Source organism: Anser cygnoides, chromosome 1 (assembly GCF_040182565.1).
Source record: "Anser cygnoides isolate HZ-2024a breed goose chromosome 1, Taihu_goose_T2T_genome, whole genome shotgun sequence".
Lineage (NCBI taxonomy): Eukaryota > Metazoa > Chordata > Aves > Anseriformes > Anatidae > Anser > Anser cygnoides.
In genome coordinates, this window is record NC_089873.1 from 98,833,154 (window position 1) to 98,855,290 (window position 22,137).

Sequence of the window (22,137 nt, forward strand, 5' to 3'; positions counted from 1 at the left end):
AATGATGTAAAGGGCAAGCCAGTGGCAAGGAATGGATAGTATAGCAGAATACTGACAGGACTATCATGGGAATAAAATGAAAAGATACTACTAATGTCACATCAAGGCTGCACAATCAAAAGATGAAAAATGCAAACATCAAGATTCCTATAGCAACTTTCCCAAAACGGAAATGCAGTCATCTCATCTACCATAAAGCCTATAGCTGAAAACACATTCACAGGCATATTTTAACTAGTCGAAAAATACCTTGGAATGAGAACACAGTATGTGTGCAGCAGTGCTGAATTAGCATCGCTGCTGGATCTGTAGTTTTTTGTTTTTAATAATCATTCTCAAAATACCTGGAGGTTGGGGGTGGGGTGGGGTGGGTAGAGAAGAAGCAGGTAAATTGAAACATAGAGAAAAAAATGCAAAAACTTTGGACAAACATCAGGCAGGTCTAACTAATAAAAACCTTCTGCTAGCCACTGTTGATAGGGAGAGGTGCATGCTTCCCAGTGCCCTGGAAGTGTGAATGCTCAGGCACTGAAATTTCCTATGCTCTGTCTATGGTGCTCAGAACTTTAGTTAACTTCCTGACAGTTTCCCCCATCAAATATATTCAGACGCCCAAGAAAGTCACTGATGGCTTTCCCAGTGACTGCTTTAGATTTTCGATCGGGGTTGAACATGACATGTTTCAGACCAGAAAACAAACATATGAGGAAATTCAGGCATTTTTAAACAAAATATTTCCCCAAATCACTCAAAGCAGCACAAAGGATTCCCACCCACCCCCAAATGACAAAAAAATAAAACTCACCTTTGCCTAGAGAAGCAGAGATCTTGCAAGCTTGGGAAACTGTACCTTCAAGGGCAATGTGTCAGAGTATTATGAATGAGCAAAACAAGGCTATAGTATCCGGGTGCACTACCAAAACTGCTGGCCTAATAAGATTCAGGTCTTGGTTGCATGGTCGCTGCTTACTGACAGCCATATCAAGGCTGAGTATTAACAGCCAAATTCATTGTAGTTACAGAATTAATAGGAAAAAAAATGCAGCAGCAGGCATTAAAAAGTCCTTTTTTATATGAATAAAGTTTTATTGAATTTTAGACAATTAGAAAGAACAAAGAAAGAGGAGCAAACAGTCTTATGGAGAGTAGGAACCAGAAGAGCTTTCCCACTAGAGGAGGAGGCCTGCTGAGGGCAGTGTTCCTGTAAATGCCACACGGGTTGTTTCAAAAGCAGAAAGAGTGTGTCTGGGTTTTTCTTTGATTGCGTTGTGTTTTGTTTTTTTTTTTTTCCTCCCACACTGGGGTTTCAAAAGCCACTCTTCTTCCCCATGTCAATCCTACCACCCAGCAGCAAAGAGAGCAGACAGGCAGGAAAGAGGGCTGCTCTGGTGAACTGTGTGTACACGCACACAACAACCACCTGTCTGCACCACTGCACCCATTCTGGACAGAGTTGTGCAGGAGGGGGGAAGGAAGGGAGGCTGTATATTTTCTTTTTTTTTTTTTTCCTTTTTTATTTTTATTTTAAGCAAAGAAGGCACAAAATCTCAGCCAAGCTTCAAACCAAGTGCTGCCTAAGAACCCCCAACCTCCCCAAAGGAACTGCGTCTGTGTGGGAACCCAGACCTCACCTCTTCCCCTCCTTCCACAGAAGCTGTGCTTGCATTTGAACAGTACAGGCAGAAGGTCCTGCCCAAGGTATATGCACTGCTAGGGAGAGTGAAGCTGTGCCAGGACAGGGAAAGGGGGACGAGGAAGTCTCTTGGCTTAAACAGACCCTTTCCCAGTGTGAGCTACAGAAAGTCGCCTGTGATCACCCACATTGCTTTTCCAAGAGCAGATCTGGGAGGTCTCTGGTACTTTTGGAGGTGACCGCTGCCTTTACATGTGCAAGGCTTGGTGTTATGTAGGAGGGCAAGTACACCCACCCAGGCATGGTCCTCTGAGCCAGGGCTCTCTCACAGGAGGAGTCCAAGCCCTTGGTCCAGTCCTCCAATAGCACTAGGTCCCTTGAGCGGTTTCAACCCTTGGCTTTGATTAAGGCTATTTAGTTGCAATAGAAAAAGTAAAAGGACAGGTGCCAGCCCCAGCAGGTGCCACCTCCTTGACTGTGAGGAGATGGGAGAGCCACCAGCAGGTGCCACAAGTACCAGTGTGGGAAGTGAGGCAGAGAGACAGCATGTGGACTTCCACAGGGTTACTCCCTCCATTGAGCCCCTGCTTTCACTCTATCTAAGGAAAGGGATTTAGAAACAAATCCTGCCATCCTCAGCATCTGGGAAGTTTGTGTGTGTGTGTATGAGAGGGAATGAAAACCGTCATGCTCCTGTGTGAGGGCCTCAAACACAACATGTGCCCTGACATGCGGGACAGCCGTGCGCAGCCTGATAAAGAAAACCCACCATGCAAACACCACAGCTGTGGGGTCTGAAGCCCCTTGCCCTCCATCTGAGCTGCCCAGGTTCAGCAGACTCCTCTCAGGGCCTGTCTGCTGCTCTGCCATACCCCAAAAAATAACAATAAAAATATTAAAAAAGCCACTAGATTTGCAGCAGCAGCAGCAATGCACCCTCTCTCTTCACAGAGCTTCTCAGGAGCAGACACCCAGATGGCAACACTCTCCACATCCATGAAGAGGGCTCTGGTGGTGACCAAGAAACACTCAGCCTAAGGACGACACGTGCGCGCATGTGTTTGTGTGTGTGTCAGAGTTGAGGGGAAAATGGCAAAAAAAAATAAATAAATAAAGAGAAATGCTCTCTGACCTGCGCCCTTGCCCAGCCTTCCCCTTGGCCTGGCTGGCGGCTGTGCCTCCACCTCAGCCAGTGCATCCTCATGTCCATCCCCGTCCCACAACCTTCCTCGTCCAGCAGCAGGGCTGCCAAAGCAGGGAGGGAGTCATAGCCTCCACGACAAGGCATATCCTGACTGGGCACCCCTCCCTGCCCCACACAGGCTGTTGTCCTCTTAGAAATAAAACAGCAACAACAACAGAAAAAAAAAATATATATATAATCTCCCCAAACCTCCCTGAAAGACCCAAATGAACAGAAATGCCCCCCAACGAAACAAAGTGGAAACAAAAGCAAAAGCCCCCCTCCCAAGGCTGGGCTGGGAGGGGGTCCTGGCTGGGGCCCAGCAGCCAGGGAGGGTCCCCTGCTGCCCCCGCGGCCTTGGCACGTCTGTGGCGTCCATGGTGGAGTCCCGAGAGCTGGGGGGCATCGCAGCACGGCCGGGGCTGTCCCACCAGCTGGCAGTGGCTTCGGGAGGCCCACCCCAGCTGCCTCGCTGCCTTTCAGGAAGGAGTAGGGTCTCTCGGCCAAGTCTCTGCCTCTCTGGTACACAAGGCCCTTGCTCAGCTCATGGCTGCCGGCGTGCCCCTACACAAGGGAGCCAGCCCGGCTCTGGGCAGGCACCATGACAGGAACGGCCCCGATCCGCTCCAGTGTGGCCTGGCTGACAGCGTAGGAGCGGGTCTGCGGAAGCCGAGGCTTCCTGCTGACAGAGCCATTGCTCCTGGCCACCTCCTGTGGGGACGGTGCTGTGCTGGCCGTCACCACCAGCGTCTTAGGGGCAGCCGGGGAGGGGTGGCCGCCGTTGGCGTAGACAGGGCGAGCACTCGTGCTCCCTGAGCGGGAGAAGGGGGGCTGGCGGGTGTCGTTGCTGTTGCTGAAGCGGGTGAAGGAGTCTGTGGCATGGTTGGCCTTGGGGTCATTCCAGTAGCGGCTGTTGTAGGTGTTGGAGGAGGTGAGGGTGTCATTCTCCGATGAGGATGCGTCAGCGTGGAATGTCTTGGCAGCGGAGGAGCATTTGGGTGGCAGGTCGTCCTCCCTGGGGAGAAGAGGACATGAGGGTACAGCTAGGATGATGCTCTGTTTCCCCTATGCACCCCCACCCCTTCCATCCACCTCCACTGGGGACAACGCCACCAATTCAAGTGCTGAAAGACAGCACCAGCGTGAACTGGCATCACTCCTTGGCCTGTTCGCTCATCCCTCTTTACAGGACACAACTCTGTGCACCCACCACTAAGGGAAGTAACCCACACTTATGTGTGTAGGGGGCAAAACCAGTGGTTATCAGAACCACTGGTGCTACACAGCCAGTCAGTATGACTGTACTTGTACAATCAAAAAAGTTGATCCTCAGGGGAGCTTTGGGATGCAGCCAGAGGGAAACACTGGCTATAACACCAGAGAACATCACAGCTGTACCTACAGAGCTCTTCAGCTATCACTATCTGATACTGTGGGTTAGGATCCCCACCACATACACAGTCACTCTCCTATGGCGCTAACAGTGTCAAGGTGAAGTTTCCAATAATGGTAATTTGGAAAGCAAAACCTGTAGTTACCATTCTTCATTTGCTCCCTACATTTTCTGGGCAGATACGGAGACCTTCCCCTGGCCCAGCAAAACACACCTAGGATGAGTAAAAGCAGGATCTCTGCTTGCCTTCCTGAAAGCTGCTGCTTTTGCTGGGTGATCAGAGATTCCCTGGCACCAGTTTTCCCTGACCCCTACCTTATCTCATTGGGAATTTCTTCTTCTTCTTCTTCTTTGTGTTTATTTTTCCAGTAAAACAGTGCTATGGCCACCAACACAATGCAGACAACAAGCACGACAGCACCTGTGGCCACTGCTCCAGCAATTAGGCCGATGCTCCAGGGGTGAGCTGTGGGGAGAATTGAACAGAGAATGGAGAAGAAATCAGGGCTGGGCTGTGGCCATCTGTGAACATTTGAAGCTATGTGGCTTGGAAGGGGGAAAGGCAATGTCCCCATTCCAGAGTAAAACGATCTTCTGATAGAGAGGCACATGGTGGCTCACAGCAAACATGCTTACACGTGTTACTGTCACAAGACAGAAGCAGGTGACCAAGCCTCCTTTGGCAAAATACTTACGTGCAATGACTTGTAGGTCCAGAAGGCAAGTGCTGGTTCCAATGGCATTTGAAGCCACACATTGGTAAAGACCTGAGGACACAGTGCTGATATTTCGGAGAGTGACAGTGCCCTGGACTTGGTCTAGTTAGAGAGAAAAGAAGGATTTAAATCCCCCCGCCCCGGGCTTGAGGAAAACCATGAAAAGGCAAATCCAGCAAATAGAGAATTGATGTGTGAGACTCTTAAGAGATAAATAAATTAGGAAATAACCTTGAGATGGAAGCATTGTGCACACACGCACAAGATTAGGTCTTAAGGAGCTTACACTAGATGTTTCTTTTTCTTCTTACAGATGAATTTCTGCAAATGAAAGCTTGGGACTCATATCATTGTGTGAGAGAAGGGAGGAAAGAAGAGATGTGCAATTACCTATACCCAGATTTACCTGCTAAATTCAGTCCTGCCTCACAGCAACCCTGCTTTCCCATCTGTGGGCTTCCTAACCCCTGCCATTGCATTTTTTCTCATTCTGGAATTACCTGAAACTAAAATTCTTGTGTATTCTTAAAATACAGCAAGACAAAGGGCAAAAGTAAGTACTGCTACCTCTATTTGGTCAGGACACAGTCTAAGAAACCTCACGGATGGGACTTGTGGCCGGGCAATACCCAGTCTGATCAGGGCCTTGCTTTTGCACACACCTAAAAGGCAGCTCCAGCCTAATATATCAGAGCACAGTGATCTCAATGAGACAAGATGGCAGGGTTTTCAGGGGATAATTCTGCCTCTCTTCTCCCAATTTTCAATCTATGAGCCTTGCATTTGGTTTAAAATTTAGGTGAATTGGCAGATGAAATCTCCAGCCATGTGCAAACATCCGGCAACCTTATTCTCTGTCTCCTGTTTGACTAGACCCTTGTTCCTTAAAGGGGAACATTAATTATGTACCAAAATAAGATGAAACTTTAAATGGCCACTGATGGATACCTAGTCCAAAACACTCCAAGCACTCCAGGAATCTTCGTTCCAAACAAGTGACCATGCAAGTAATGGCAGTCACTCAAAGAGCTGTGTCATCTCGGGCAGCTCAGACAAAGGAAAGCCCAGGCTGCCACCTTGGAAATAAGAGCATAATCAGAATGAGCACCTTGTGTGGCAGTTGGGGGCAACTTGGGAACATTGTCCAGTTTCTCCCAGAGGTATGTTGGCCGGGGGATGCCTTCTTCCGAGCTGCAGGTCAGTGTGATATCGCTGCCCACATCCAGGGACCCCTGGATTCTGCAAAGCGGGGCAGAAGGAGGAACTACAAGAGAAGAGGGGAAAGTGACAGAAGATCAGGAAACATGACCAAACAGTGGAGTACAGGCTCTTTCTGGACACGCACTGCAGGGAAAAGCAAGGATATTGGCGTGAGCTGATAGGGGACAAGAATCAGACAAAGCCCAGAAAGGAGGTAGCAGACAGGAATCCTTTAAGGTTTGAGGGGTGAAAATTCACAAAGATTCCTGACTAGCCAGTCCATCAAGGTACCAGACAACTGCCTTCCCAGGACCCACTACTTGTAGAGCCCTACCTAGAGGAAAAAAAAAAAAAGGATGAACATTTCTAGGCTTGAGACAGCAAGGGTAGCAACAACTAACAGGGCAGCATAAAGAATATGCTGTGGTTGGATTTTGTTTTCATAGCCTTATAATGGCACACGCTCTGTAGTATTTAATATCACAGGGAGCATCCAGAAATAATTAAAACTTTCTTGAAAAGGAAGCAAAGATCTAAAAGTCCATTCTCTTCTCTTGTCACTATGCACAAAACTCTTACAGTCCCCTTGGCTCTCAAAGATGCACGCATGCTTTATTCATGCTTCTTTGCAACTCCACATCACAAGCCTGCCACAAAAGCTTTTTCTCTACCATATTTTAAAACTCTGTTATACACATCTGCATATGAGGGTATGTGTCCTACAAACTCCCACAGTCCTTAGAACCCAACCCATCCCTCACCACAGTATGTCCATGGGCTCCAATGCACACACCACCATATTTTTATGCTATGAGAACCATCAAACACAGAGGATTCCCGTGCCCCAATTCCTTCCCTTTCCCCCATGATCCCAATACACACACCCAAGACGGTCAGTCCAATGACTCCAATATTCCTGCTGCCTCGGTCAGGAAGATTGTTGACCAAACACTGGTATGTGCCAGTGTCTGATAGCTGGGTGTTGTTGATGAAGATGGAGGCACTGGTGGTTGGCATTGTCACAGCAAACCCCACTCGCCCATAGAACTGGGGTGCACCACCAAAGATCTGACCCCCTTGGTAAAGAATAACCTAGAAAAGAAAGGAAGAATCAAATAACACTCTGCAGAGGCTGAACAAGGAGGGAGAACAGGCAAGTAAAACATGGGCTCTGAAAGCTGAAAGGACCATTTCCTAAAGGATCTCTGAATAAGCAAACATCAATATACAACAGTAGACCCAGAAAGACTGATCCTAGGAGAAGCATTTTCTCTAAAGGAAGAACACAGTCAGTAGCCTGTTTTATGTCAACAAAAATGTTTACAAAAGCAAATGGACCAGATAAATACCCAAGTCTTCTGGCATAGCTGGATGGGTAATACCACCCTGTTTCATATAACAGTCATTACCCTTCCAGACAGGATTGATGTAGAGAGGCAGAGACTCTGCAGGTCAGTAAGTACTTTGCTGGAAGGCATCCGCCTGGTGGACAGTATCATTTTGGGTGTCAGCCAGTAATGTCCTGCCATGATTTGAAACTGCTCACTGACGATCACTAGGATGAACTGAATAATAAGCAATGCAACCCTTGAGTCTGTGCAGCCTCTACCAATCCAACAGCTTTTATAGCAGTCTATACTCAAACTAAGTCCCTGAGGAGCAAGTTCTCTTCAGTGCAGGACACTGAATCAGACAACTGAACAGCAAATGTGACAGGGACAGTGTGACCCAAGATGAGTGCATTTCAGAGCAATGGGTTTCTTCTCCTCTTAGTATGTGGACAAACCCAGGCCAGCAGCTCACAGGTTATGATTGTTGTACCCAACATAATAGGGTCTCCTTTGCTAATGTTTGTAAGAATGGCCTTGCAAAAGCAACAGGCAATGAAAAAGTAGGAGGGAAGATGGGTCTATGAGATCATGTTACAGAGATTTCACAGGTTTAAGCCTGCAGCTGATTCCAGATCCTTCAGATCCCAAAGCTAGTGCACCAAAACCTGGATTATCTTGCCTGTGCTCTTTTGAACACACAAACCACCAGGAGTACAAGGCAGCCATACTGTAACACATACATCTGCCCTGATTGCACATCCAGCCAAGGGCACAATGCACACAATCAATTTACAAGGCTTTGAATAAATCAAATTCATCTAAGATCTGCAGATCATGTTCAGCAATGGAGAGAATGTTCTGGGGCAACCAGAGACTCAGCATTGTAAATAGACTACATCCAGATGTAGTCTATTTACTAGTCTATTTCCTACTGTCAAAAGGGTACAGAAAGGAAAGCTCCAAAGAAATACATGCTCCAGTGAGAAAGGACTTACCTGTTCAGGCTGGTTGACATTAGAAAGAGGAGTGACCATCCAGATGACATTAAGGTTAGTGAGAGCAGCATTAGTGGTGAAGGTGCAGGGCAATACTGCTGTCTGGCCTCGGGCAACCTGGATACTCCCTGAACTGACTGACACCTCCAGAGGACACACCATACCTAGAAAGAAAAAGAACACCCAGTTTAAGCATTTCAGGAGCAGGACTCCCAGTTTGAACATCTCAGGTGGCACCATGCACAGACAGGTCATGACAGCAGCATCCTGTTGTTACACAGCAGTCCCTTACCAATTACTTCAATCTAAAGAATTATATTTGTCCCTCAACGTATGAGGCTGCTCTCATGCAGACCTCTTCCAGAAGCAAATGCAGATAGGCCATCCTTTCAAGTGAGAGCACTCTCATTTCAGAGCCTCTGAAAACATCAGGCTTTGTTTTGGCAACAGGGAAAGAGTTGTAAAAGCAGCCAAGTTGTGTTTAAGAGATAATGAAATATGTTTTCAATTCCATCAATCTTAATGATACCTGACATCACTGAAACAGAAGAGGAAACTGCAGTCTAAAAGGCTTCACCAAGGGGTAAGAAGAGAGAACGCATTATTTAAAGTAGAAACACAGATCTCCCCCAACTTCTCCTCCTTGTGAAGTCCAGTATGAACAGAAAAACTTTAGCACTATTTTTAATTTAAAGGGTTAGAAATCTAAATATTTTCCAGGCCAGGTGTTTCTTCCTAGCTGGTGAAAAATGGCTACTCAGAAAAAGGAGGATTTGATCCAATCTTTTTTATTTCCCAGCATTTCCACCATTCACTTCTTTGCATTCCACACAAGCTGGGTAGGGCACAAAGTCTGACAAGTCCCAGCTTCCCAGTGCAGCAGCTCAAGGCTGCAGTGTTTAGACTGCAAGTCACACAGGGAAATATCTCCTTTCCTACTGCCAAAATCTTGTCAAATAAAACTAACCAAGGAGTCACCAGCACTGTTTTGAGTAGCACTAAAATTCTTTAAACCACTTTCTAGCACAAAATCAAAACGTTGACTCTAGACATCTCTCTACATGCCAGCTCACTATCTTCCTGTTCAGTGCATGTAGGAGGCTGCTGGAGGAGATACTAAGAAGTTTTCAAGCCCCAAGGCAATATCAGAATATTGCTAACACCGGGATGTAGTCTGAGGACTACCCTATTCTCTTGCTGACTTCAGGAAGAGCTGCTGGCAAAGTTTTCATTTCAACTTTGCTGAAGGTGAAATGCTCCTTGAAAAAGAATATGGTTCCAGCTGAACTCTGAAGAAATCGAACAGGCTAGTGTCTGAGAAAAAGCTAAGTGTTCACTCACACATGCGTGTGTTGGGATCCTTCTCAGCCTGCCTAATGGAGAAATGGGGCACTCAGAGCCTGGAAGCACTGAACTTCAAACCCTATAGATCCAAAGTTAGCAGCACCTGAACAGCCTGTTATGAGTTTCTGGATTTGGACTGAGTGCTCTGGAGCTGCAATACACAAGGACCTTGCAGATCCTCAGCAACCTCCTCCAGACTTCCTGACTCCCTTCCTTCCTCCCCAACTGCTACCCCTAAAGCTTCAGGTAGTTCTGGGAGAAATGCTTCAAAATAGAACCAGACAAAATGACAACTTAAATCTCTCTGAGTGAAATTCATGAGTTTCTTACTTGGCAGAAAACAAAACAAAAGTCTGACTTTCCTCACAGGCTTGGAATATGTTTAAAAACATAGAACATTTTGGAAATTCCTACTGAAACAGTTTGGCTCTGGTTCTAAAATCTGAAAGAATTAGGTGCTTGGACACAGAACAGCTGGTGAAAGCTTAATCCATCAATCTCCTATGAAAGGCTGTCAGCAGCAAGCGGAAGTAAATAATTTGAAGGGCCAGTAATAAGCATGACCTTTATTACAAGGCATCTGCCTTCCAGTTGCTTCTGTGGTCAACAGTTTGGACTCCTGAGCTCCTTATGGCAAGCCAGGCAGTTGCAGTAGCCCAAAGACCAGAAACGAGGTATCTCTTACTGAACATGACTTCGACAACAGATCTTCTTCTCTTCAAGCCTACCTTGGCATGACTACTCATCAAGTCCTATCACCATCCATGTGCTAAACAGTGTGCAGGGAGACACAGTAATTTGGACGTTTATTGGATTACACCCTCTAACGTGGAGCTGAAAACTCTTCTGCCATCTTCAGTGTAGTTTTTATGAGATGCTCCACATGACAGGAAAACCTGCCCCCAGCTTCTCATCTGATCTGGAATAGCAAAGTATGTTCTTCAGCCCCATTCCTCCAGTACCTTCTACAAGAAACACCTACATGATCAAGTTCTTGTAATTCAGGAAAAGTAGTACTTCAGTGTGAGTATTCACTAACAGCAATTTTTCTGGAAATGTTTGTTTTTGCAAATTTGGCTTAGTTTAATCAATCATTCAATCACCAAGATGATGTGATTTTCATACCTAACCACCCTCTCACCATGCCAAATATTTGCTATTAGTTGATTGTAAACATCCTGCAGAATAATAAAAATAATGAAATAGAGCATGCATAATTTCCTCACTGTAAAAATAATTCTCAATACATTTGAGAATATCCCAATTTGCTTATGAACCATTTCAAAACAGAAAGAAAGCATGTATTATCCCCTTTTCTCTTCCAGTGATCCACTGTCACCCTGTAGCAGCCTTCAGAACCCATAATCTTCCTCCCTACTCCCCCCTTTCAAAGCACCACCGCATTCAGATTAAACTGAATGACACAGAGTTGTTTCTGTGAGGGGGGACACTAAGGAATAGATGAGGTTTCTGTCTGTTTCTCTTGCCAAGGGAACTGCTGTGAACCTGGGCTTGCAAGACAAGCAACCTCCTGACACCACGCTGTTCTGTCTCTGCCTTGTTGAAGCACTGGGCAAGGCAGCTCCTTAGGCTTGCCTTTGCCTCATGCAGCCCAGCGCCTGTCAGCTGCTCTCTGGCCCAGGATGCACACGAGGCAGGCAGCACTTAAAGACAAGGACTCACTTTGTTAAGCTAAGTGGCACCTGCAGGGCTACAGCTGGGGAAAACACATACAACCGCTTCTGACAACTAAGCTTAACCAAGGCAACAGGGGAAGAGGGAGGCCAAATGCAGGCAAAGTCCTCTTCCACCAGCATAAACAGGGAGGTGTGCTAACACAGCACCAGGGCCAGGGGGAGGCATTATTACAGAGTGCAGCTTCTCTCCCAAGGAGACAGCTGAAAGAGAAAAGATCAAATCCTCTTCAGGGGCTTCAATGTCTATCTTCTCAGACTACTAGAAAATGTAACGTGGTTACACATGCACTTGTCTGTCTACTGCATCCTTCCACACCAATACTCATGGTCCAGAACACAGGTGGCTGCACACAAAGACACACACACATCAGCCACTGTGCCCAGGAAGGCATCTAGGAGGAAAAATGAACAAAACATTACTTATTTAAACATTTCATATTTAGGAGTTGCAAAAAAATGTCTTTGCATTAATGTAAATGGAAGGAGCCAGGGGAGAGAGGGAGGAAAAGATTTCGAATTTAGCATAAGTATTGGGATAAGGGTTTTTCAATGCAGCCTAAGGAATGAAAGCTTAAATTCCCTTGGGTAGATATAAATGCAAATATAGATATATGCACAAACATACAGCCCAGCCTAGTAAGTCAAATTACACATAAGAGGTGAGAAAAATCAAGCAAAAAAAATGTTGTAAAAGGTCTCCTTTTGACAAGGTACATAATCCTGATCTTTTCTAAGCATTCAGAGAAGTTTAATAACTTGTAAGAGGCAGCAAGAATCAATCACTGCCAAATCTTTTTTCTACTAGAGCTGAATTATGATGGCCATTACACCCTCTCTTGTATGTGCAATCTCTTCCTTATTCTGTAATTAAGCACCCCTGTAAGCAGCATGCCTGGAGGTAGAGCAGGGTACATACACCACTGTCAGCAGAAGGAGGAGTGGGCCCTTCCTGTACGTAGGACACTTTGATCTTAGCTTGATTCTGCACACAGCTTTCTCCTTTGATCCCGATGCTCCGAGCTCCCATCACTAATTAGAACAGATGCTCCATTTTTGTGTCCCCTATCTATCAGGGAACCAGCCAGCAGAACAATGTTTTGGCTGCAGAGCCTCTTTTAGAGTGTCTCCATTTTCCCATGACCAAGTAATTATTCTGGCAACAGATCACTTCAATTTCATTTTTGATGGGGCACTATTGCTTTTCCAAGCAGCACACTTTGCTACCTCCCCAGCACGTAGCTCATGTAGGTATTTCATACAGCACGACACAAGCCTGTAGGGCCCAGACACACAACCAGCATTTTCCTCCCTGCTGGGTACAAGGAGGAGACAGATGCCACCACATTTGCTACCTCCCCTAGAAGGTTTGCAGCCTGACAGGCTTCAGAATATACCAGACACAGCAAAGATCAAAGACATGGGCACGTCTCAGCACTTTGACTCATACTAAGAGGAATGAAAATGTTCCCAGCTCCCATTCATTGCCACACCTCTCTGCCAGAGATCACCAGCAGGACCAGCAAATCAACTCAGCTGACAGCCCAGTGAGCAAAACGAGGACTTCCATCATCACCACTTCACATCAAGAGGCCAGTCTGTAACATGAACAGCTGATGCACCATGATGGCAGGTGGTCACAGACCACAGGGGACTCAGAGGCTGCAGAGGCTGTCCCTACCAAAAGCACCATTGTTATGCTGTTGAAGCTGTCCTAAGGGCACCTTTCCCTTTACTGCATGATATTCCTCAGCATGTTTTTCAGAGGCAGCTATGCTCAGCAAGGTATCTGGGTACTGCTGGATGGGTTGGAGTATCACGGCTGGAGTAGAATGCAGAGAGGGAGTCTTTCCCTATTGTGTTTATTTTAAGACTGTTGACCTCCCAGGGCCCCAGGAAGAAAAAAAAAAAAGAAAAGGAAAAGAAAAAGAAAAAAGGATTTTTTGGAAGGTCATTCATACCATGAAATCAAGCTCTTGCCCTGCCTTGCCTTCTTCTGGAGGACTCTGTTTGTTTTGCAAGTACCCTCAAGAACTGTCGGCAAGTCAGCAGCATTTGGCACCTGCTAGCAGCAACCTCCTGAGAGTCAGCGGCATGGGAGGCTGGGCTAGCATGACTTTGCAAACACAGAGGCCAGGGTACAGATTCACTCCACAGTGCTGGCAAGCCAAGGAAGCAAATGGCCAGGGGAGAAAGAAGTGAGGGAGGTGTGAAAGGGATGAAAGAAAACCCCTCAGCTTCATGCGTTCATCATCTCCAAATCTCCAGGGAAAACACGCAGAAATGTGTGTGGCTGGGGAGAGAATGAGAATAAAGCTTCAAGCTGTATCAGCTTGCATCCAAAATGCAGGGAAAGGCTCCCCCTGTCCCAGTGCAATTAGTGATCCTGTTGCCATGTGCTGGGGAAGATGCCTTTGGCAGTATGACATTTTGGGTCCCTTGTTAGAGAGGCAAAGATGAGGTCACTCAAAAGTTTCAAGAGCAGGGTAGGAACACAGTGTTCAGTCTGGCGACTGCAGGCAACAGAGGGAGAAACTGCAGAGCAGTCTTTTTCCTGAGATGAAAGGAAAACACAAGTCACCCTGCCTTTGGCCTGCCTCACATCTCTGCGTTTGGGACCAAAGCTGCCCTCTGTGCTGAAGAAACGTCTCCCACACCAGACGAGCTGAGGTACATTGCTGACTCAACTCACAGAGCAACGCAGCAAAACCCCAGCCCAGGAAGGTGTGACGCACTGCTGGAGAGGTTGGTAACAGATGCAGGGAGTACTTCTGTCATAGGACCTTCTTGTGCAGCAACCATTCCAAAGCCCCTGAAGGGGCCTGACTCACAGTTTCAAGCACTAATGACATTGAAGGGCAGCAAAGAAACTAAAGAGACATTTCTCCTGCTGACAATCCCTTCTATCTTCTGAGGGAGCAATTACATTGCCTGGAAGTGATCTCTGGAAAGGAAATGGTGGTCCTTCCCAAGCTGAAAATGTTGTTTCAGCTCCACAAGACTGACCAGGGCTGGAAAAGGACACCCCAGTACCAGCCTAGAGCATCAGGGATAATACAAAGGGAAGAAGATGGATGCTTACGGTGAGCCCAGAACATTCACAGCATCCATACAGGCTGCTCAACAAGCTGTCTGAACACTGGTTGTGCCCATTCTCACTAGGGTCTGAGCATACCCCTGTCATTCCAGATGAGATACACTTGCTAGCTCAGAGTCCATCTAACCAAAAGCAGTATTTACCCAGCCTGTTGTCTATAGACAGCTTGCAATAGACCAGATTAAGGACATCATAGTACAGCTCCTCCTCAAGACATGATCAACACCCCCTAAGCCACTCCCAATGGCAGCTTATCCAATCTATTCTTTAAAGACCCAGACACTGTACTGCACAGCATAGTTTAGCAGTCAAGTCCAGCACTCTGCAGCCCCTGCTTTCTTGTAACAACCAGGTCTCTCACCAGTGGTGCTTCTGGGTCCTGTCCTTTCATCATTGCAACATAGCCATGCAATCCACACTACCAACCTTGTCCTTTCTTCTCCCTGTCCAGCTCTTTCCCCATGTTCTTTACTATCCCCATCATGGTGATGAACAAATACATAGCTCAGAGCTAAAAGGCGAAGTTGTAATCATACAGAGTTTGGTTGTATTGTTCTCTGAAACAGCTGCATCAGACTTGGAATATCTCAGCCACTGGTCTAAGAATTTATTGGGGCTAAAAAAAAGGAAAACTGTCACATCGAACATGGTTTTGGAGCAAAACCTCTGTAATACAGGTGTTAAATCTACACAGACACTAACATTTACTCTTAGGTCTATACAGTGTTACTCCCTCTGCTAAATAGAGGTCAAAAGCCAAGTAAAACTCTAAGCACCTTTATCCCTGGAGAAATCATCAGACATAACTGGCGATATCTAACATTCTCTCCAACACAAAGCCTTCCAAGTAAACAGACACATTTTACACCAGTAAGAGTAATCTTGGGCTTGCTGCTCAGCTGGCAGGATATGTGGGCTAGCAGACACTAATCCAGGGAGAAATCACAGTGTCAGGGTCTTGAACTGGAGCCCTGCAGTGTTTCTCGCTGAGCACTCTGCCAGCTGATTGCAGACATTGGCTACCTGTAAATCTGTGCTGATACGCTGACCCTGCTCTCTTATCATTTATAATCTCATCTGTACTAGACAAAAAGATAGCAGTGAGACTTGCTGCTGACCCACTCTGCTCTGGTCTCAGCTGTTGGCCTTGCAAATAGCAATCTCTACCACCATTGCCATCTCCCTTTTGAAAACAGGTCTTTCTCTGAAGGCCAGCTGGAAGGGGGATTTCAAACAGCTGTCTGAGATAACATGGAGCACATCTCCCTGTCTCTGACCTCACCAACCTGCAGCCATAGGGAAGATGAAAGTTGGACAAAAAAAGGGCAGGAAAGCTTTCAGCTATGCATACTTCAAGAATGGTGTCATTTCGCTCCCATGTCCTTGTCAGAGGAGGTGGACTAGCTTTTAAGGGGGAGAGAAAGGTCTCTCTTAATACATGCAGCTGAAAATCACTGAGGAATTTGACTCCTTCCCTATTTCTGTCACAGACTCCCCGGGTCCTGGTGAGCAAGTCACTCTGCTCCAGGTGTCTTCAGAGAGCCTCTTTTAGCATGAGATCCTCATTTGCCCAGGTTTAGACCTCCATGAATGGATTTGCTGAACTGCTGAGCATTCAAACTTGCTAGGGAAATCGAAAGCCTTTGTGCTCTCCATGTAGCAGGGACTGCATTATGCTTAGCTCTCTGTGTAACCTCAGTGATGCTCTTCCAACAGTCCTTAGTCCTTGTGCTTAATTAGTCACAGACTTGAAATGCAAAAGTGTCTTTCAAATTCTGAGAAGAGCATAGTGCCAGAGCAGCTTGCTAATGTATAAAGTGAAAACAAGAACAAATTTGTTTTAGAGGTGCCCTGGTGATAGCCGGGTCAAGAGCCAAATGACCCAAGTGGTCCTTTCCAATTCTGGGCTCCTGCTGTGCTCCTCACACTGCCTACCCTTCTGCACCTCCATCCAGCCTGTCTGGAGCTGCTGGGAGAGGCACCTTCTCTGCACCTTCTGCTAACTGGGATGGTTGTCCTGCATTTCAGCTGCTAAGGATGCAGTATGCATGCAAGTTAGCCATGAAAAACAAACAAACAAACAAACAAATCAAACCACCACCACCAAAACCCCCTGCATTATATCATAGCAAGATTATAAAAATAGGAGGAGACATTGATAGGAACAAAAATAACATCTACAGTGACATTAGCTAGGATAAAACTAATCAATTGCTGTGCTCTGGGGCATGTGTTAATCCCCTCTCCGCGGTATAGTGTTGCACAATTAGGTACATTATGGAAGGTTTAACACCTCCCTCCAATGCATGCGGCATTGGCCGAAAACAGACTGCTGCGATCTGAGCTGGCAGTCCTTGAATTCACAGCGTTTGCAGAAGACTCAAGGAGCAGCTGCACTACTGAGGTCAGGGAATTTTTTGCTTTAGCAGATGAACAAGACCAGAGGGGACCCAGAGAGGAGGAGGAACTCACTCAAGTGATCATTCATTGCTCCCCTGATGAGAGGGGAGGGACTGGGAAGCCTAATTCAGACCTGTCTATGGGACATTTGGTGCCAACTTTGCCCATTCCTGGCTGTACCCAGCACGGAAGACATCCATGATTCTCCTACAAACCTGAGACTAGCAAATACAGTCTCTCCTCCTTCATTCCTAGACCTGTGATGGATCAGCTCTGGGGAATCCTGTTGCATTAACTTAAGATGTTATCATCTCCTGCTGTTTGCCTTGCCACTCAGAACAAGGTTATTGCCCAAAAAGCAGTGAAAGCAGAAAGGAAGCTGTGCCTCCATCTCATAGCCAGGCATTAATTAGCATAATCTGCTGAGGAAGGTATAAGGAAGGGACAGCTTGCTTTGCTGTGAGAGGAAAAAGCTGCTTTGCAGATGCACTCTCCTGTTCTGCTGACTGCTACAGTGGAGGCATCCAATGGTAAAGGATTTCTAGGGATAGGAACATTTTAAATGTCCATTTTAAATGGCCATGGCCAGTTACTCAATGAACTGTCTAGCTGCAGTCTTTAGCTGAAGTGACTTGGGGAAAGAAAAAAAAAAAAATCTTGTCAAAAGTCTGTGCAAGCACATCTGAGGTGGGAAGCCCTGGTTGAGTTTGCAGAGAGCCTGCAACAGCAGCTGTGAGCTGCAGACCTTCCCATTCAACTATCTCAGATGCCAGCATAAGCCTTCCACAACCCTCATCTTCACTATCTCACTGCTTGTCACAGCACCTGGGAAAGAAAATCGTACCTTTTACAGTAAAGGCTTGCATCTATGCTTCCTAAAATGGAGAAAAGGCAGTGAGATGACAGAGAGCACTGAAGACATAAACTGGCTTCATCTTGAAGCAGATTGCAAAACCTCACAGAAGCCGGCCCTTAACATTTGGGAAGCACTGCCATGGCCAGTCACTGTGCTGAAATCGCCCCCTAAGCATCCCCGTGGATATCGACACAACACCTGCGGCCAGCTGAGCCCACAGCATGCAAAGCGCAGGGTGAGCGAGGCTGCATGGGATAAGATGAGAACTGTATGAAACTTGCTTACCCCAGAGTGCGAGTCTAATTACAGCTCTTCCCTGGATCTAAAAGCAAAAATAGCCTTGAGTGTCCCCCCCCCCCCCATCCCTTTTTCCTGCTAATATTCTCCCAGCGCAGCCCAGTCAGCAGAGATGTGTCGCGCTGCGGATCGGTGCCAAGTGCTGGCAACAGCACGTGACATTGCTGACACAGCAAAGTGGCCTCCTTCGGGAGAAGATATCCACTGGTGCCTCTGCAAGAGAAATGTATCTGCTTCTTAGACAGGGGAACAGAGAGTCAAGGCTAGGAAGCTGAAATTAAAACAGGTCGGAGAAGCGCCGCTAAGACACTCACTCCTATTTTCTGTTTGCCGAGCCATAAAATATACATTAACGGCCCAGCAGCTTCGTAAATGATTTATGGTCAAAAGAATAAATTTCTTCCCCTTCTCCCAGTTAAAAAAGAAAAAAAAAGAAAAAAAAAAAGAAAGGCAGCACAATGATGAGCTGCTTAATAAGGGAAAACAACTTGAGGTTTAAATATGCTCAATGGTATGCCGAGTGGTAAGGACAGAGCCCATAATGAAAAAGATTAAGGCCCAGTAAGGGGAGCTGGCCCAGGGGAAGGCAGGATGGATGGGTGGGCAGGCTGGAAAACGTGACTTGTGTGCGGTGGGGAAAGGCAGGAGCGCAGGGTGCAGCTGCATAGGAAAAGGGGTGGGGAAGGGGGATGGAGAATTGGCTCATCAGTGACTTTTAACACTGCTCATAAATGCCTTCCAGAATGCATCGAGAGTTTTTCTATCTTCTCCCCTCCGCCTCCTGCCCCGGTAACAGGCAAAATGCCATTGAAATATAGACTGCAAACTCCAGAGTGACTTTTTCACCTGCCCTGACACAACCACCATTAGGTCTAACTCCAGTACAGATACTCCCAAGCTACAGTTCAACTGCTTTTACCCAAAGCACCAAGAGCTGGGTGCATCCTCCCCCAAAAGGAGGAAGAACAGAGAGAAAAGGGACAGCATTTTCTGTATTAGCCACAGGCAGGGTGAAGGTGCAGAGACATGCTGATACATGGCTCCCTCCCTACAGACACTGCTGACATCTTCTTGGGGTCCTCCAGGAAACTTGGGTATGAAACCCAGACCTTGTTGGTGCTGCTGCATCTTCCAGAAATGATAAAGCAGCAAGATAACAGGAACACACTGCATCCACCCACCCAAATGTTGATGTGATCCACCAAAAACAGGAGCCTACCCATGCATGCAGAAGTATTCATATGATGCAAAGCCACTGAGACCATGGCAGGTCTTGGGTCAGCAATGAGGGCTCCAAGGAGATGGGGCTTCTAAGTGAGAGAGCTTTCCTGCAGCCCAAGGAGGAGAGCAAAAGTTGAGGTGGATCAGCTGGAGAGGCACAAGGACAGCCCCAGAAGGGAGATGTTGAGAAAGAGGGACGCAGGACTGTGTTGGGAGCGTGGGAGCTGATATTGGGGTTAAGCAAGTGCAGAAGACCATGAGTGGTGAGGTATGGGGGTAGGAAGCAACTCCCCAAGAAATGGCCCCACATCTCAGAGCCAAATGCAGGGAACCTTCCCTAGTGCTTCGCAAGGTACCCGTCTTAATGCTGGCCCACGGGAGAGTTATGAATGGGATGAATATCAGGTAAAGTATCTGGTCCAGCAACCCACAACCTTTGGCTAAAGCAATGCCAAGAAATTGGCTATCTGCTTTCTATGAGTTCTGTGTCTCATGTAGGAAATACTCTCAGCCTGTGGAGTACACAAGTTTTGCAAGTGACAGGACACCCAGAAGACATTCTTTGGTGTTCACTGTGCCTATGAGCTCCCCTAAAATTTTTCCTGCTCCATGACTTAGTTGTGAGTCCTTCTTCACTTATCCTGATGTTCGCATGGCCAGCACAGTAACAACATGGAGCTGGGGCTGCTCAGCCAGACACTGACACCCAGGCTGGTTTGGTATGTCCTAGCAATTCCACTAAAGGCAGTTAAGTCACTGGAAATACACTTCATGTTTAAAAATCAAGCACATGTGTAAGTATCTTGTCAAATCAGGGCTTAAGGGTCTAATCACATTTGCATCCATTTTGATAACAGAACTCCTGTAGCCCATTGGTAGGAGAGAGAGCCTTTAAGTGAGAACACATACAACCACAGTACAACTTCTGTGTCTCATACCTGATTCTAAAAACGAGCCTGATAAAGGCAGGAAAGCAAAATTTTCAGTCTCCGAAAGCAGTCAGACTGAAACTAGCTTCCATGAGAATGGTCAAAGACGTAAAACTTCCATATCTTAAACTTCATTAATCCCAAACTACTTTGGAAATAAAATTATTAAAAACAAACAAATAGAAAAATGAAAAAAAAAAGGTATTTTTCATTTAAATTGAAAAGAAAATAAAAAACAAATTTGTCTTCTGATCTGGCAAATGTCAGGTCAGTAATTGAATGTTTCAGATTATGAGATGAGCTGTCTGAAAGAGGTTGTAAAAGGACAATTTTCCACTGGGAAAAGAGTTTTCATTAAAATCAAAATAGGTTGTAAGAATATCAACTTCGATGACATTTTCAGTGAGTGAAGACAAAATGAATTGCTTCGACTTTCCCATTTAATTACGGCAATATTGGCGTGCTTCAATTCAATAAGGTAAAAACACTATTCCAATCCACTTAAACTTTTTCCATGTATTTAGATATTATATCAATTCTCACTTCATATTATTTTATTCACTGTACAGTGAATAAAACACAGTACAGTGTTATGCACACACATGCAGTAAATATGGATTTCCATGTGAAGTGTATCTTTCACCAATGCAAATTCCCCCTGATTTCTGTTCCATCCACTAAAAAGCCTATGCTCTCACTCTGAAGTGAGACAAAAGAGAGAGGACACACTAGGATATCCCTGGAATACATGACTTTTTTCTTTTTTTTTAAACCAGCTTTAGCTACAAACAGCTATGGCTCTGTCTTCACACAGGAACACCAGGAGCTGTGGATGTTCTATGTGAAGTCTGGTGCCAGTGTTGCTTAAGTGCCAGGTGCCAGTGGATATTGGAAACAGGACCAATAGATAAAAACGTGCATGGCCTTATTAAAACAAATCTGCTGTCTTTCTTCTCCAGCGCAGAAAGTTTCAGTGGTCACTCAAATGTACGCTAGCAGGTAAGGCACTGGGGCAGTTCAGAGAGCCTCCATTTTGCAACGAGGACAACCAAGATGGAGAGAGGTTATAACTCACCTCAACACCACGCTGCAGGTCAATGGAGAGACACGAATAGGACTTTGTCACCTGATTCATGGGTCTTGCTCTGCCTATTATTCATGCTCTCCAGCATCGTGCCAAGTATTAGTATTGATTTCAAATTAACACCCACATTTCTTATCATGGAGGGAAAAAATAGCCAAGAAGGTTCACTATGTTCAGCTCTGCTGGAGTCCTACAGGATGGTATGAGCAAACACTTTCTGCAAGGGGCTTTGCTGCAAAGCAGTCCAGGCTGGGCTCACACTCAGCACCATCCTCAAAGGAGTGCCAGATGCTCACAAAATGCCTCAAACCTCTTACAGAGGTTTTCGAAAAATGCAGAACACTGTCATAACATGATTGAAACTCAGGAAAGAGGGTTTTTGGTGAATGCAGCTGCTGCTGCTAACGTACATAACCACATGCCTACCTCCTTACCACCTTTTTTTTTTTTTGATGCCAGGTCTTGAGAGTCAACCCTGGCTGACCAAACCCCACAGTGTTGTCTGATTTAATGCTTGTCCTCTCTTCTTCCCCTTACCCCGATGTCCTAAATTCTCTTTTACAGGAGCTGCTAACTTCTGCAAACATAAAGCTGCTACAGGCTTCCCTTGTCTTTTGGAGTTAGAGTCTCAGGAAAACACTTTGTACATTTCCCCTCCATAACAGATGCAAGGAGCTGCTTGTGCCCAAGCAGCAAAGTACACAACTGCTCTGAACTAAGATTTTTTTTTTTTGCACAGCTGGCTCAGTTTTTCACACAGATGT

General features: G+C 46.2%; 1 protein-coding gene across 5 annotated transcripts in view; it reads right to left on the reverse strand.

Annotated features, from left to right (window-relative positions):
* Positions 1-1,062: 1,062 nt before the first annotated feature.
* The window catches only part of IGSF11 (immunoglobulin superfamily member 11), a 96,884-nt gene continuing 75,809 nt past the window's right edge, over positions 1,063-22,137 (reverse strand). For 4 of the 5 annotated variants that reach the window (XM_048057951.2, XM_067003840.1, XM_067003844.1 and 1 more), the window contains exons 2-7: positions 8,452-8,615; positions 7,010-7,217; positions 6,034-6,189; positions 4,905-5,027; positions 4,525-4,675; positions 1,063-3,831 (exon numbers count right to left, since the gene is read on the reverse strand). In XM_048057951.2, coding sequence (XP_047913908.2) covers positions 3,381-3,831; positions 4,525-4,675; positions 4,905-5,027; positions 6,034-6,189; positions 7,010-7,217; positions 8,452-8,615 — 1,253 coding nt within the window. In that variant the 3' untranslated portion in view covers positions 1,063-3,380. The remainder of the gene's footprint in view (positions 3,832-4,524; positions 4,676-4,904; positions 5,028-6,033; positions 6,190-7,009; positions 7,218-8,451; positions 8,616-22,137) is intronic. The other variant, XM_067003849.1, reaches the window with a different exon arrangement.